At 37.2% G+C, this 16,507-nt stretch overlaps 1 protein-coding gene across 6 annotated transcripts in view; it reads right to left on the bottom strand.

Moving 5' to 3' along the window:
• USP25 (ubiquitin specific peptidase 25) overlaps positions 1 to 16,507 on the bottom strand; it is a 97,530-nt gene that overhangs the window by 63,333 nt on the left and 17,690 nt on the right. For 4 of the 6 annotated variants that reach the window (XM_075769842.1, XM_075769824.1, XM_075769833.1 and 1 more), the window contains exons 2-4: positions 12,500 to 12,577; positions 11,265 to 11,409; positions 1,809 to 1,932 (exon numbers count right to left, since the gene is read on the bottom strand). In XM_075769842.1, coding sequence (XP_075625957.1) covers positions 1,809 to 1,932; positions 11,265 to 11,409; positions 12,500 to 12,577 — 347 coding nt within the window. Of the gene's footprint in view, positions 1 to 1,808; positions 1,946 to 11,264; positions 11,410 to 12,499; positions 12,578 to 16,507 lie in introns of those variants that run through there. The other 2 variants (XM_075769848.1, XM_075769863.1) reach the window with 2 other exon arrangements.

Below are 16,507 nucleotides of genomic sequence, written 5' to 3'. Positions count from 1 at the left end.
TATGGTTTCGGGAGATGAATTCGTGCAACAAATGCTCCAAAGAATACTACAGCAAGTACAGAAGAAGCGGTATGGTGTGCCGGCCATATCCCCCTTCATAGCAACACACTCTTAATTTGGCACACGCTATTGTGTGTTAATTTTGCCATCAAATATACATCTCTGATTCATCAGAAGCCCATTTTTCTCTGCATATAACTGAACAGATTGCCTACATGCCCTTGTACGTACAGAGGAAAAAAAAATGGCATACTTTGTTATTTTCTGAAACCAGAAAAAAAATACACCATAATTTAAGTAGAATGTATTTATAATACTTAGTTATGGGCTAAGCAGATAAGACCAAAAAGGGCTTTTTAGTCTGAGAAATGAAAAAAAAAAAAGTCTACAGGAAAAAACCTAAAGCTTCAAGGCTCCAAAGAACTGAGCATAGCAGAAGCAGTCAAAGCTTGGGGAAGAAAAAAAAAGGGAAAAAAGATTTCCAAATCCAGAAATAGGTCCATCTTTCTGAGTGTCTGCCTAAATCACAACTCTAATTATGACAATTCTATCCTTCAAAAAGGAACATGCAAGAGCTGAACTTCTGAATCAGAACTGGACAAAACTTCCACCATAATCTTGTACACATACCAAGGTCTTAGAAAAAAACCAACTCCTTAAAATCTTTTCATTAATAATTAGAAGAATATAAATCCCTCTCATCCCTCCTTTCTCTCTTAAAATATGTATCTTAAGCTCATATAACAAGATGCCTTTTATCACAAATGAGGGGAGGGAGGAGTATGTTTATTCTCACAATTAGTACATTTATTTTTCAGAAGGAAAAATAAAATTACTGTGGATAAAGTAACACTCTCCATATTCTCAGAGTTGTACTTTTCTGATAATCCATTTAGTTCGTCAAATACAGTGAACTGAGGAAAAGAATTATTGTGGTGAATCCCCCTCATCTAAATCAATTTTTTATAAAATTAGTCTTTTACAAGGAGGCAGTACTTAACCTTTTAACACAAGGATCAAATCATTGCCCTTTTCCACTAGAACAAGGCCAGCCACAGATCAAGAAAAAACAACATTCCTTCCACACAACCCTACAATCAGGCTTAGTTCAAGTCCCAAATATTTCATAGTTGTATCTATATTTACATATGAACACACACTGTACAGAAAATTATTGTAAAATCTGATCAAAAGTTAACTTACAGACTTTTATCACGCCCGAGCTGAGAAAGTTAAGTTCATAAAACTTTACACCAAGAAGTAATTTCACTCAAAGCTTATAAATCCTATTTGTTAAATAGGTTAATAACATACTTTATCAGCTAAAATACAGCAGCTGCTCTTAGTATACTCAATCATAGCATTACTATCCACTCCCTCAATCTCAGCCTTAGCACAGAGGTAAGAAAATGTTATTGTAAAACAAACACTGCAAAAAATCAGGACAAAGAGTATTAGCTTCTTAATTATATTTTGTTTTCATTGCTTTTTACCTCAGACAAGAGAAACTTTTAGTTTTAGATCCTATTTAAATATGACCATATATCCTCTATCTCCATCCACTTCCTCCGTATTTAAATAAATACATCAGCATGAAACATACTATTAAATCCTAGCTCACACATAATAGACTATTTTCCAATGTAGAACATACAATACATTAAAGCAACATCCTGAAGCCAGGCATATCAGTAGCACAAGTGAAAGTAAACAAGTTATTCTTTGTTAAATTAAAAGTTAAAAAAGCAATACAGGCCAATCTCCAACTCTTTAGTTTAATTTCTGCTTTATAGAAGTTGTTTGTTTACCTGCTAATGGCTTGTTCCTCATCTGTTATTCCAGTCTCCCTGAATGCCCTGTTTGATTCCTCCAAACTCAAGGCAATTGCCCTCTGAAGATCATCTTTATCATCTCCAGTGAGATCAATCACATCTGAAAAGCAAAACTATCTTTCTCAAAATTAAAAGTGAAACAGAATGAAAGCAAGTCTTACTGTAGAGGAGAGAGAGCCCACGTGGATTGCTGAGTGCCATTCCAGTCCATCCCTCCTGTGCCCTGCACTCTTCCAACCACTAACCCTGCTAATGGCTCCCTTCTGCCTCCACACTGGATAAAAATCTCAGCAGCTTGCCCTTGCTAAGATATGACAGGCAACAGTCTTCCTTCCTCCTAACGATCTTAAGTTTCACCAAGCTATGAGACAAATTTAAGAGAGCTTTCAGAAACCATGGATTCCTAAAGCAATACACTTAAATGTATTACTTCAGCTACCGTAATCAGTTGCTTCCAGCAAACACGTGATGAAGACAACCTTCTCTCAAAAAGGATACCTTAACCCACCACAGTTGTTTTTCCCTCCTCATGAAGAAACACATACAGATTTCCCAATACAGCCCCAAATTCTACAAGTATTTCTGTGCACTGGTGAGCCAAATACTTTCATGTGGTTTCATAGCACGTGGGAGAGTTCCTTACTTAACCTAATTCTCTTCTATCCTGTCCATGCATTCCTCTTCTGAACATATTTAAATCCAATTTCTCTCTACTGGAAGTACCCCATCTCAACAGGAGAATTAAGAAAGCAAATACTGAAGTCAAAATTCATACTTGGACACATGAGGAATGCTGGATGGGCTACTGACTGGGTAATGAAGATGAAAACAACCCTACTTTTGCCTTCCTCTCCAGCTCCCTTTATCTAAAGAAGCAGATACTAATGTCCCCCGTAAAACTCCCTGTTTCCTGAGGGTAGCAACAGCACTTCCCCTCCTGAGTAAGGAGGGATTTCACTACCCACATCATATCGCAAAACCAATCGCTCCGCTGTCAGGTACAGCCACGCTTTCAGGGCAGCCAGGGCCAACAGGAATGTCCATCAACTGTACAAGACCTTCAGAAAAGCCAAGGTCACTGCTTATTGTGATTTCAAGGGTCAAAAGTCTCATTTTGCATGTCAGCCAGACAGAAAGAGAGGGGAAAGTGCAAAAGAGACTTTTATGGGCACTATTAGACAGACACGCACATGCAGTGTTGATTGGTTTCAGTCTCCCTCCTCCAAGGCCACAGTTTACCCAAAGAGCTACAAAAGGTACTCCAGCCTGGGGTTTGGACAGTAGAAGCTAAAAGACTCTGGGAAAGAGATACAGGTCTGAAACTGATGATTGCTCACAAAGAGAGATGAGCAGCTTGTCTGCATTTCTCCTTTTACAGCCCAGCTCAATACTCATAACCAAAGAGCTTCTCCATCTAGCTTCTGGCTTTTCTCCTGGATGGACTGACTCACTGTAGAGACAGCTTCCCCTTTTTCCCTGGGCTTACTTGTCTGTAATGTTTCTCATTAGATTGAAATAAAACGCTGAACTTGTGATACAAAAATCATTGCCATAGCTGTGTTTGAACAGAAAATGGGATGACTTGTCCTCACATGGAGCTGAAACCGAAGAGAAGTTGTAAAAGAAACTTTCCTGTTAACACCAACATCTTCAAAAATTAGTTTTCAACTTAGCCCTTTCTTCCCCCAAATAAAGATGGTTGAATTTCTACTTTACTTACTGAGTCTTTAAAAGAAGCACTCTTACCTGAAAAGTAAACTGGGCAATCTGTCATGATCTGGAAGTGTGGAAAACCGCTACAACCTTAAAAGCAACACTTTATGATTTTATTCTTACTACTTTCATAGTCAGCTCAGATCTTCCAGCAAATCAGAAGGATACTTTAAATCAGATGCCTGAAATTCTCCTTCAGAAGTACTAAAGCAATTACAAGAATCACCAGCAGAAGTCTCACCCAGAGGAGTTTTGATACATGAGCTGCCATGTTGAGAACAGTGTAATTCAGGGTAAATTAATACCTCAACCTGGGTCACACACAAGCATGGCTCTGTTCTACAGCCTGAGAGCAAGAGAAAGGCTAGAAAGGCTGACAGCGATGAGAGGATCCCGTGACCACACACACTACCTATTACGCTCTAAAACGTGGGCTTATGTTGTATTTTCTACCCATTTGCAGGTAGTCGCAAACAAGCACCTCACCTCCACTGGAGAAGAGCATTTTTTCTGAAAGTCGTAACAGTGGTCACAAATGAAGATGGAGTAAGCCTCAATCCAGCCACCACCCATGCTGATGGAGAAGTATGGGATTACTCCTATCACTCACTTTACAGAGGGGAATATTCATTTAGCCAGTCTCTAGTGAGATAAGAGTGATGAAATTCTTATACAACAATAAAGAATAAAGTGAGAATAAGAAGTAACTTCCTCTATATGGGGAGCTTTTTCAAAAAAAAGAACTCAAAACCTAGCTAAAAATTATGTGGTTAACAAAAACTGCCACTGTTACACACACACAAAAAATTATCTATCAAGGTCAACTCCAACTCACATATTCATTATAATATTCAACTTTTATGCACCGCCCTAGCTCTTTAATCTTTATTAATCTATACCACCACCCTATATGTTCAGAAGTTTATTACCATTCATATTACCAGTGATTACATCTCTTTAATATTAAAACCCCATAATCCTTGACTTTTGCTTGCTTTCAGAAGGCAGATCAACACAACAGTTTCCTTTGGCATGTAAGGGTTTTGGAGCAGACAGTACAGGATTCTCTTTAGAAATGTTGCGTTCACATATACAGTGTTCCTGATCTGCATATAAAAAGATAATACAGTGAAGACCTGCTGCCAGATACTATCACCACACGAGTGATACAATCAATTTATGTCACAGAGGGTTTACCTAGCATAACTTATTTAGAAATGTATTTTTCTGACATATCAGCTGATCCATGGTAACCTACTCCATGCAAACTTTTAGTTTGTAGCAAACGTAAAACAAAAATGTTTTGGAGATTGAAGCTAATGTATTTTAGCTCATGTTTGCTGTACTTGGAGCAGGTCCAAGGTCCTTTTCAGCATCTCAGCTGACACAGTAGCTCATTAAGCTGCAACAGCTCACGTATGACTTGAATCTTAAATCACAGGATTATAAAAAAGGAGATCTCAATAAAAGTCATCACAGGAAGGGAACAGTTTTAGACCAAACCTCTTTTAAAAAAAAACTTAAAAAATCAGCTTGTCTGCACAGTTCACATTCCTGTCAATTGGTTATAAATCACACAAATGTACATGTACTATATGAAATTTACGTAGTGATTTTTTTGTTTGTTTTAAAATATCTTTATGTTTTGTAAATTCTTACATGGGGATTTTTCTTTTCTTTTTTTAAGTGAAAAGATGTCCAATTTTCAAGCAGTTATTCTACAAGTACAATCACTTTGCCCTCTCTCACAATCATTAATAAATTCAACATTACCCTAGTTTTACAATACTTATTTCACTTCAATTTTATAGGGTTAATAAAACCTATGATCATTTATTTTATAGCAATTAGTAGTGGAATTCATTCATGAAATTGATCTACTCAAGTTTCCTCTGTGACCAACTGATTTCTGTGTTCAAGGTCTGAGTTTAGGAAAAAAAAAACCAACCCGCTGACTTTTAGCCAAAGTATTTATCAGACACACATGAGTCTCCTGTGATAGGCTGAAGGATGCATTTCATAAAAGGTATTGAGAATAATGCCACTTCTCCAAATTTATCGTTACCTGACTAATTCACATATGGTGATTTTGTCATACTCCTCCCACTAAGGCCATAGAACATTTTAGTTCTCACTGGCTCATTCTCATAAAGGTACTTCTTACTGTGTATCACATAGCCTTAGAAAATGCAAACGTTCTTAACTAAGCCATGACTACTAAACAAACCAAAAATTTTGCTTCTGAAAAAAATTATGCATGAAGAAACTGCTCATCAAAACAGTCTGGCTTAGTGCCTGCATGATGTTTATTCAACTAAAATTAACATGCAGAATTAATCAACTGTTTTACTAAGAAATGTATTTTTTGTTTATAACATTATTATATAATAGTGTGTGCTTCTGGTACATAAGATCCAGAGAGTTTGACATCGTTTGTAATTCCACAAAGCAATTTTAAGTTGTATATTGAAATTTGTGACAAATATACTAGTGCGTATCTACCTATCCCCATATATCTTCTTTCTTTTCTAAAGCAACTTATCAATCTGTTTACTTAAAAAGTTTCTATCATCATTTAAATAAATGGCTCTTACTTGGTAATTGCCTGGGTCATTAAAATAATTACTGTATTATCGACTTGTTACTTTTACCAGGAGGAGGCAGAGTGTAGGAACTTCAAACTTAAATAGGCTGGGAAACTCAGCACACGGCACAGATCTGAAGTAGCAATTGAACCCAGGGACAGGCAATAAACAACCACAATGATGTAACCACTGGCACAGGGAGAGGAAAATGAAGGGACAGGCCTGATGGGTTCAACAGACAGGTGCCAAGTATGGAAATCCAGCAGCAAGACTCCAATTCTAACACACCAGCAATACACAAAGAAAAAAAATGAAGTTGAGACTATACCAGTTTTGTTTATTACAAGCAGAGCTAAGCAAAATCCTATATTCTGCCATTTATTCTGTGATGTTGAATGTCACAATGGTCTTGGGCTCCTACGTGAAGATTTAAAGGAATTTAACTGGCTGTGTATGACAATTTTGGTTAAAACTAGGTGGGGAAAGAATACACAGCATCCCAGCAGCTGCTTGGCCAACCCAAATAGCTCTCTTGATGAAAGAGCTATAGCAGATGTCAGCCACCACTATCTTACAGGAACTTCCTCATCTCAGCTGCATTTACACTGTCCTAGGATGATAACATCTTAAACTGACGATTCTCACACTGTCTGGGATAGGAAGGAGAGAGGTGGTCATGGAACAAAGGAACAAGTGAATCTGTAAGATAAAGAGGACCTCAAGGTACAAGACTCCTGACATTTTGAAGCAGGGACCCTGACATACCAAGCTGGAGATACTCCCAGGAACCTGGATGGACATGACACAAATAATCCCTGAAATAGAACGAAGTGTCACAAAGACACATAGCAATATCTGAGTTAGGTAAGGTGACAGAGGAAACTAGTGTCAAATTCTACTCACAGAAACAGTAAGACGCACAGCTATAGAATGAGGACTAACTCGGACTTGTGCCAAGAAGGATCTAGGAGCTACGGCTGATTCATGTTTAATCTGAAATTCACATCATCACGGCACTGAAGAAAATATGAAGTGTTACAGTGAGGTATATTGTCAGAGTACTAAATGGACATTTATAGAGATTCACTCCTTCTTAAGAACTCATCTGAAGTCTTGGTTATTATTTTGAGTGCTACAGTTCACAAAAAAGGCTGAACCGTTAAAGAAGGTCTAGAAAAGAAAAAAAAATTGACAATAGGCATAGGAAATGCATCCAAAGACTTGGAAAGAATTTGGGCTGCTTAGTTTAGATCAGAGAAAAGTCTGAGGGAACATATGATACACCATCTTCAAGCATGCAACACTTCATCTGAGATAAAAGGGATGAAGCATATTATAATCTCCACAGGGGATAGCACAAAAAATAAAGGACTTAACCTGAAGGAAGAGGGATTTAGGCAAGACATTAGGAGTTTACGAGTAAGGACAGACAGTGAAGCACCAAAACAAATGACTCTATAAACTTTTCAGAGTCTCTAGAATGGAAGAGTTTTAAATAAATGTTATATAAACATTACTTTGGGACATTTTAGGTGCAGTTAAGTCCACCTCATTGGAAAGTGTTGACTGGATTACTTTTGAAACTTATGCAAAGGCTCAGACTCCAAGAACAGGAAGATATAAAAAGCCAGGTCCCCAGAAGCAATGGAGTCTATAACCCTCAAGTTGGTGTGTGTGGCATTTTATAGTTACATTGTATTATGTCCTTACAAAAGGGCTTTAAATCTTTTGTTTTGGCTGTGGAATGTGCAATTGCAAAGACCAATAATTCAGTTTTTGTGAAAAGAATTTTGAGTTTTCAAAAGAAGGGAGGGAGAGAATTTGTCTTGACAGCTATTTCATTTGAAGACAATACAACTTCTAAAACACATGTCTTCTCTTCATTCTGCTGCTTCCTTTAACCCTGGGTTCTGCAAGCTCCTCAAATAATAAGAGGGAAATGGATATATGCTTCTGTTACACAGCCATAGATGAAAATACACTGAATTACTTCAAATGAAAAAAAAAAAAAATTGCAAAGTACTACTAAATTTCTCCTTTTGTTTTGCTTTAAGTGCAGTGCCTAGGATTTATGCTACTAAGCAGAGCATTAAAGGGATGTTAGATTTAAAGGTGTTCCTTTGTACACTGCAACCCTAATGCTTAAGCACTTTCTGCTCACTAACAGACTGCAGGAAGAAAAAAAAAGTCCAAGAGAGTAACACCACCTTTGCAAAGGGATCAGATAAAGCATGCATCACTCTTGACACAAAAAAGCTACGCTTGCAGGTGCTTGCACGTGCCATTTGGAACAGGCAAAAAGGCAAGCATCTTGAATAACACTGATTGTGCAAGTCAGCCTTTGCTCTTAAAGATGGAGTAAATTTTATGCAAGCTCATTAATATTTTTGCAGCTGCTGAAATGTTGCATTTGCTACTAAGACATATCAGGTTTCCTTACACTTCCTACCATATAGAATGCAACTCTCAAACAGCTCAGTGACCACCGTCAGTTTTGGAAGAGCCAGCGCACAATCCAGGCTAATGGCTGATTGTTAAGGTATGTGTTTACATTTTTATTTTACCCCTTAACTAAGTAACCATTTCAAAGAAACATAGCCAGTCAAGCTTGCAGAATGCATCTGATATACCTTTACGTAAGGCATACACTCAAAAGCCTTTGTAAACGGCTGAAGGTTTTCTGCGGCATAAAAGAGTTCTGATATTTATCAGTAACTCCCCCTCATCCCCCGTTTGGACAACTTAACTTGGTGGGACTGTGAAGCTCGGTGACTCATAACATTGTAAGTTCCAAATGCACAGAGGCAGTTAAGCAGTAAGGAACAGTAAGGGTGAGTTATAATTATCTTCCTGTAATTATACCTACGTGGGATAGTAAAAGGGAGTCAAATTTGAAAGGCAAGATACTGTCAGCAACTCAGCATGGTAACTGAGAAGTGCTAATAGTGTTCTTTGCAGAAGGGAGTGTTGATGGCTGGAGCTGTCACTACTGAGTGTTCTCCATCTATGCCCACCCTTCTGGATTCTCTTCTCCCAAGTCATCCACTGTCTTTCACCATACTCCCTTACATGACAGTACTCACCGACGCAGGGCCCTGAAACTTGTCCATTTTAACTGTACTGCATTTTTTAAATTCACAATCAAAATAATGACAGGCAAGCAGATCACAACAGAACAACTGTAGGTTTCTGCAAAAAGCTTTCACTAGATCTCTATGATCAGACTAGTTTAGACTTCTGTTCTGTTGTAGGTGTTTAGTTCTTGCCCTGTGAGTCCTCCAATGTGAAGAAAGGTTGGCCAAGATGCCTTTATCTCACAACCTATTTTCAGTCTAACTAAAACAGCAAAGGCTGGCAAAGGGCTCTCTCATCATTGTTGCCAATGAGGACCTGACCAGACACTAAAGATGTTGAAAAAAAATTTAAAAAAAAAAAAAAATCTGTCTCCTTTTTCCACAGCAGTTGGCACGTCTTGATTCCTGACTTGTAGTGCTATATAAATGTAAGGAATCTGGGTCTGCCTTCAGCCCTCCAGAAAAGATAAGAGAACCCTGAAATTCAGCTTGGAACGTGCAACTCAAAACTTACTTTTTTCAGTTTGACCATCAGTCATGGGTAATGTAGACTCTGCAGGCTTGACTCTTCCCTCTCATATCCCTTGTTACCCCGTATCTTCAATAAGGTTACATAGCACGTAAGCAACAGCAAAACTAAACACAACTATTAATGGGATTGCTAAACAACCTAATTAAACACAGACTGCAAAACAATTCAGCTTACTGTTCCACTGCCATAGTAGATCTTCAGTCCTGGAGACTATGACAACAGCAGTAAGATCATCAAAAATAGTCTCCATTTCCTCAGTGGCAACTTTCTGACACTGAAGATCAAATACACGTGGGGTTTTGTGTGTGTTTTCTTTCCAAAGGAGGGAAAACAAGAAAAAAAGAAAAAAATGCACACAAAAAACCCAAACCACGCCCCACAACTTATTGGGAAGATAATACAGCTACCTATAATGGACTCAGGGCATTTTATACAGGGTTGCTAGTAATACCAAGGATTAAAATGCAGTTTTCAGATCTGAGATGTTGAGAATAAACACATCTCTAATTTTAAAAAAAGTTTTAAAAAAAAATAAAAAATGTTTACATCAAGGTGCCAGTGACAAAAAGACAGTTGTACAAGAAGATCTAACTAAACTTCTTCAGAATGGTGCCACCATAGCCATCTCAATATTAGTGAAATGAAGGGGCGGAGGGAGGGGGGAAATCCTACTGTGGTTGAAGCTAAATAATTCTACACATTTAATAAAAGCTACATAGATATACTACATTTATGGTCTAAGGATCAATATATAATTAAGATATTCTACAGCTATGTTTAGAATGTTAGAATGCAAATACAGTATCAAGCAACTCAGATTTTTACAGAAATCAACCCCACTACAAAACTTCCTTTGATTTTTTCTTTTATGTTATTTCTGCTATTTATTTGCAGAACACATTTAACATGTTTAACACATTTAACACATTTCCTCCCTCCCATAAAAATAACTACACACTTATGCAAAGGACTAGAATCTGCAAGGCTCAGAGAAATACAGGCTGTGGGACCTCTCGTATCAACTAAAGAAAGTTATATATGAAATTAAATATACTTAATTTTAAATAAAATACCTACTCTTTTACTACAGAATTCACACCTAACCTCTCACTTCTCCCTTTGGGAAAGTCATCCCTGTCAGGGAGAAGCTACTCTTAATATGCTAAAGCTTAATATGCTTAAGACAGACATTCACAGACTGTTCTCCAATTTATTTTATTTCAGTGGAACAGTATCCAGCTTTTGCATTTAATTATTTCCTGCATGACTCCAAAATAAATCCTATTGAGGGGGGGGGGAGATTGAAACCCCAGTTATTCACCCTCTCATCAGTACCATACATACATGTAGTAGTAATGCTTAAGGATAGCTCAAATAAAAAAACAACACTGAAATAAGGAAAGAAAGAATAGGTAATAATCTAAAAATTGTTAAGTAAGAATTATCAGCAGATTAACAGTCATCTCACAAGCAAGTTTCTAGTTTCCTTGCCTTTAAACTAAACTTAGGAAAAGAAAAAAATACCTACTGGTGTCTGCCTGGCTGCCCACGCTGATGTATCTATCATTTCCAGGAAGGGCTGTTTGATAGTAAGTTGCCTCCTCTAGCTGGGGAACCTTGGCATTCTTAGCGGTGAGGAAAGCCACAGCCAACTCCAGATTACCATTGCTGTCCTTTAAGCACCAACGAAACAGAAGTTAGAGTCCCCTCACCCTCTTAATTTTTCTTAACAGCAAAGGATATTACAAGCAACTCAACACACTGTCTTTTCAGGTGAGATATTGATTAGAAAAGTTTCCAAACTTGACACATTCTACACACTTCACCACTTTTAACCAAAATGACGATAAAATCTTGCAAAAATTACTTTGGTAGAATTCCACTTATTTCAGAAAAAAAAAAATTAAAGGTCTTGTAGCATTGGTCAACCCCTCAACAAATACAATCAGCACACGCTCACAGACTTCATCAGCAGTCAGCTGAATTCTTCCAAAAATCTACCATTTCATTTTTAAAGCCAGAAATACTGGCTTTTAAGGGGCAGTTGTGTACATGATTTATGTATATGATATATATATTAGCTGTTGCTTCAGATTGTTGCATATATATAAATATATGATTTAAATTCACTAAATCTTCATTTACCATGTATAAATGGCTAAAAAGCTCTGCTTGAGGGAGACAAGGCTTTTTAAATTTTATATATATTTATATATACATATACACGTTTTTGGGGAAACAGAACCTGCCATTCTTTACTTGCAAAGAACACTTCTGTGCTGTGAAAGAATTTACAATGGTTGAAAAGAAAACCCAGTGAAATCATAGCAAATTAGCAAAGGGTGGCAAGTTCAAGAAGAGTTCTTCATTCTACATACTGAGCAAGACCCGTCCATGATAGAAAACTTAACTACACTCTTACAAGAAAACACCACTTAACTCATCAGGAGTTGACCAGCTGTAGTAGCACCAAGATATCTCAAAACACTTTGGCCAAAGGTTAAAGGCAAGTCATACCATTCCTGTCTTTTCATTTTTGAATACCAGATTAATTTTTATGTTAGTACCAAAACAGATCAAGATTCCTTCTAAAGAGAACAAGCCAGCAGCAGCATTTTTCCCCTGAAATAAATCTAAAAACTATTCAAGCTAGGAATGGAAAAGAAGAAAGGGAAGACAGGAGTAAGAAAGGGTGAGGTTTATGGCTTTCACAGGCAGCTAAGATGTATACATTCATCTACATGTCAGACACATCCATCTTACCTTCAGTGCCTGTTGTAGTACCTGGATGTCATTGATACCAGTGATCTCTCTCAGCTGATTTAAAAATGTTTGCTGGTGCTAAAAACAAAAACAGATCATCAAAATAAGAGCAAAGTAACAGCAAAACCAGTTACTTAAAAGAGTATGCTTCTCTACAAACATTACAAGTATCTCCATATAAGCTTTATGGACCACAAAGGGGTAGAGCCTTCGTTATTCAAGTTTGTCTTAGTTTCTGCAAATTGGGCACTTTTAATTCCCAAACATAATATTTTTGTTTGGTTGGGTTTTGTGGGTTTTAAAAAAAAAATTAAAAAATAAAAATTGATGATGGGTGAGCTTATGCAACAGGGGTTTAAGGAGCCTATATAAAGCTACAATTTGCTTTCCTAAACAAATAAAACTTCATAGCTTCATCTTCAAAAGCAGTAGGGGAAATAGTTGACTAAATTCCCATCAAAACCAATTTCTTCAACTCTAATTACTCTCAATCCCACCTTTTCCTTAACATACACAATTCCCAGGCACTGCAACCTCAAAACTAAGAAACTGCTCTTTACTGATCATTTAGGTGTTTTAAGAGAAATACTATAAAAATATCCACACAGGAGAGAGTTTCTCAAGACTAAAGCAAAACCTTAGGAATCCATCTTAAACCGCCTTCCTAGACCAGTTGAATCACGCTTTCCCAAATTACAACATCAGTCAGCATCTGTGACCGAGTTTCAAGTAACACTTAGAAAAGAACAAGAGGTTCTGTCTCTCAAATATTCAATTCATATGAATTTTGAGGCTTTTTTTTTTTAATAAAAATCTGGTCCCACTGGTGTTTAGAGCCAACAGATGATTCCCTCCACTCATACTCAGATATCACATCACAGAAGCAAAAAGCAGGCACTAGGGTGGAACAATCTTTGAACTCCAGTTAACCATTAAAACCATGAAAATACAGAGGACTGACCATTGTTCTATACTAACAAATTCCAGTCTTCCTTTGGCAGATGGGAAAAGGAGAAGAGTTTGGTGGTATTTACAAGTGGTTTTTTGTTTTTATTGTTTGCCCACCACATCCTGAACTCAAAACAATAATTTCATCTATAAAGGAGAAGATTTTGTAAAGTACAGGGTTTTGTTTGCTAGACAAAAAGCATATTTCCTATCAGTGGCAAATAAACATTCTCAAATTACTCTCCAAATTCAATTTAAAAAAAATCAACTATAATTGCCTTGCGGCTACTTCTAAAATACTTTTCTTTAAAATGAATTATATGGAATCAAATATTCAAATACCCTTATTCTCTCCTTATCACAGTTTTGTATAGAGGAGGAAATTAAGAGCTGCATGAATGCTGAATTCCCCAGTGTGAAATTAACCTGGCAGGCACTACTTCATGCCCTAATAAGTTGAAATAGAAGGCATGTAGTTCAGGATGTTTATGAATTACACACACAATCTTCCCTTCATTTATGATCCTAAGGGACACTGCTAACAATCCAATTTGCCTTCTTTTTCTTTTCTTTTTAAAACCCCTGCTATTGGCACAAGAAAAGTGAAGTGATGCAGGAAAACAAACTCCCACTCCATCCCCACTCACTTGTTTACTCTGTGCATTTCATAGCACTGTACAAAGGCAGGACTTGTTTCCCCTATAAAGTTGCTTTCCTGCCCCTGGGTCTGGCAAGAAGCAAGGAAAAGCAATGGAGTATTTGGGAAAAGTAATTACAACAGCATTAAAACTGGCAGGAGCAAATCAAGGGCAGTGCATGGCAGTAAAATGGATTTCCTTTTGTATGTGCTACCAATGTGATGGTTAATAAAATGGAAAATAGTTTCTCTATAAATTATTAAAACAAGTTATAAACAGATTTTTGTATCTTCCACAATATATACAACACTTTGAAAGGCTGGCTGGAGGATAGTCATTGTTCACAGAGATTGGGAAAAGATAGAAGAGACATAGTTTACCAACAAACAATCTCTTAGCAGTTCAAATTTTGGCTGTTAATTTATGAGCACAGCTGTGACTTATAAACCTAGACATCTGTAGCTCATATCCAGATTTCAGTATTCCAGTATAAAGCTGTGGTTCAAGCTCCACCCACCCCCCATCCCAAGGACATACACATTTAACAGATCAGAATCAGACCCAGAGATGCTCCTTTCTCATCAAGAGATTGTACTTTTTTAAGGCCAAGAGTTTAAGGCACTTGGCTCCAAAATTTCTAACTGGTAATTAAGTGAACAACACAGAGAATCCATAAGCATCTTAGTTACAAGTGACAGAAATTAAGAGGAAAATTAAGAGTTATCCTGAATAACTCAAATGGAGCTAAACTGCCACAAACTGGGGCCACAAACATCTGATTTAGACATTACTGGCTTTTCAGGTAAACGTGGACAAGCTGCCATTAATCACTAATCGAGTTATTTCAAATCACACAGAAGTTAAAGAATGGCAATACACTTCCCTTCCTAGAAGGGGGAGGAAAAAGATAAAAACAAAGCAAAAAAAAAAGTATAATTTGTTTCTATCTGATCAATGTATTCTCTTAATACCTGCTAATAGATTAACAGGTCTTCAGAAACAATTCTGAAACTGCATAAGGCAGCTAAAAACTCCTTAACACGACATTAGACCGGTCACCTTCTCTTCCATGCACTCACCACTCTCCCCTCATCCTTTCAGATCTGACACAACTGCATCAATCTGTACTGCCTGCAGACCTTTCTTGCAACTGCACGTTTAACTTTGCCATTATTCTCCTTTATTGTTATATTGACAATATGTTATCACCCATGAAACTGTAATAATACAGGTAATTCTTTTCATTACAAATGACAGCGCAATTACTACCAAATCCTTTCCTCATTCATTTATCAGAGGACAAGATCAAGTTTTGTTTTTCTTCTTCTTTTCACGGAAGAAACACAATCGTACTAATTTTCAGAGACCTAAGATTAAACTTACATAAAGAATGAAGTAATTTAGTGCATCTGCACTAGACTGTCAAAGTTAAAATGGGTGAAGCTCATTTGTTTTGAGTTATATTCCTTTAGTACATGCTATTGTTGCATATAGGATGATTTTTTAAAAAAGATTTTATTTTACAATGACCCATGACTTCAGTTTGGCGATCAATTTCTAATGCAACCACTGAACAATTAATTGTCTTCTGTATTGCAACTGATATTTACTAGAATACTTCAAATGGACTTCTACACACAAAGCGAGCCACCCTCCTTACTGCTATTAATGCTCCACCCGATTACACTTACTCCAGAAGCTTTACTGTTCCTGGAGCTTGGGCTATCTGGAGTTGAAGTAACTGTAGGATACAGACCCTCAAATGTCCACAAACACTAACACAGATATTCTAGCCAATTATAATTCACTCAAAGGCTTACCAAAAATACCAAAAAAAGCTTACACCATGCTAAAGCAAAGCTAAAAAATTAAGAAAGTGGCCTACAAGTATTTAAAAGTGTCTGAGGCATCCACATTAGTGTACATTAATTAAGACAGGTCAGCAAGGGAGATTCAGAACACAACTAGCACTCCTAACGTAAACAAGCCGTTTCCTTTTCTCAACACAGCTCTTCCCTGGTTCCCTATTTTTTCCATCCTTGCATTAGTAGAGGTTCAATTCCTGAATCATAACCCACTGCAATTTAATAAACAGCCTCTCTCTTCAAATGCAGATCCAAAGACATTATTCCAACAGAACCAGGTGCAACTACTGGTGCAAACATACCCAATTCAGTTCCTTCAGAGCTTATTTGCCTGTACCCACTTCTTTTTGCTATCCTTTCCTCAAATTTACATGACATTCTACAGTTTATCTACAGCACAGATCCTCCAGTTTACCAAGTCAATACTCCACACACATCTGCAGTGTACACTCACCACCAAACACGTTACATTATACGTGCACACATACACATAAACACATATACACACATAATCCACGTAGCTTGAATTGCATGTGACCCAAGTCTAAAAAGGCCCT

The sequence above is a fragment of the Balearica regulorum genome, chromosome 1 (assembly GCF_011004875.1).
Source record: "Balearica regulorum gibbericeps isolate bBalReg1 chromosome 1, bBalReg1.pri, whole genome shotgun sequence".
Taxonomy (NCBI): domain Eukaryota; kingdom Metazoa; phylum Chordata; class Aves; order Gruiformes; family Gruidae; genus Balearica; species Balearica regulorum.
The sequence above is the reverse complement of the archived record's forward strand: the minus strand, read 5'-3'. Positions and strand labels throughout refer to the sequence as shown.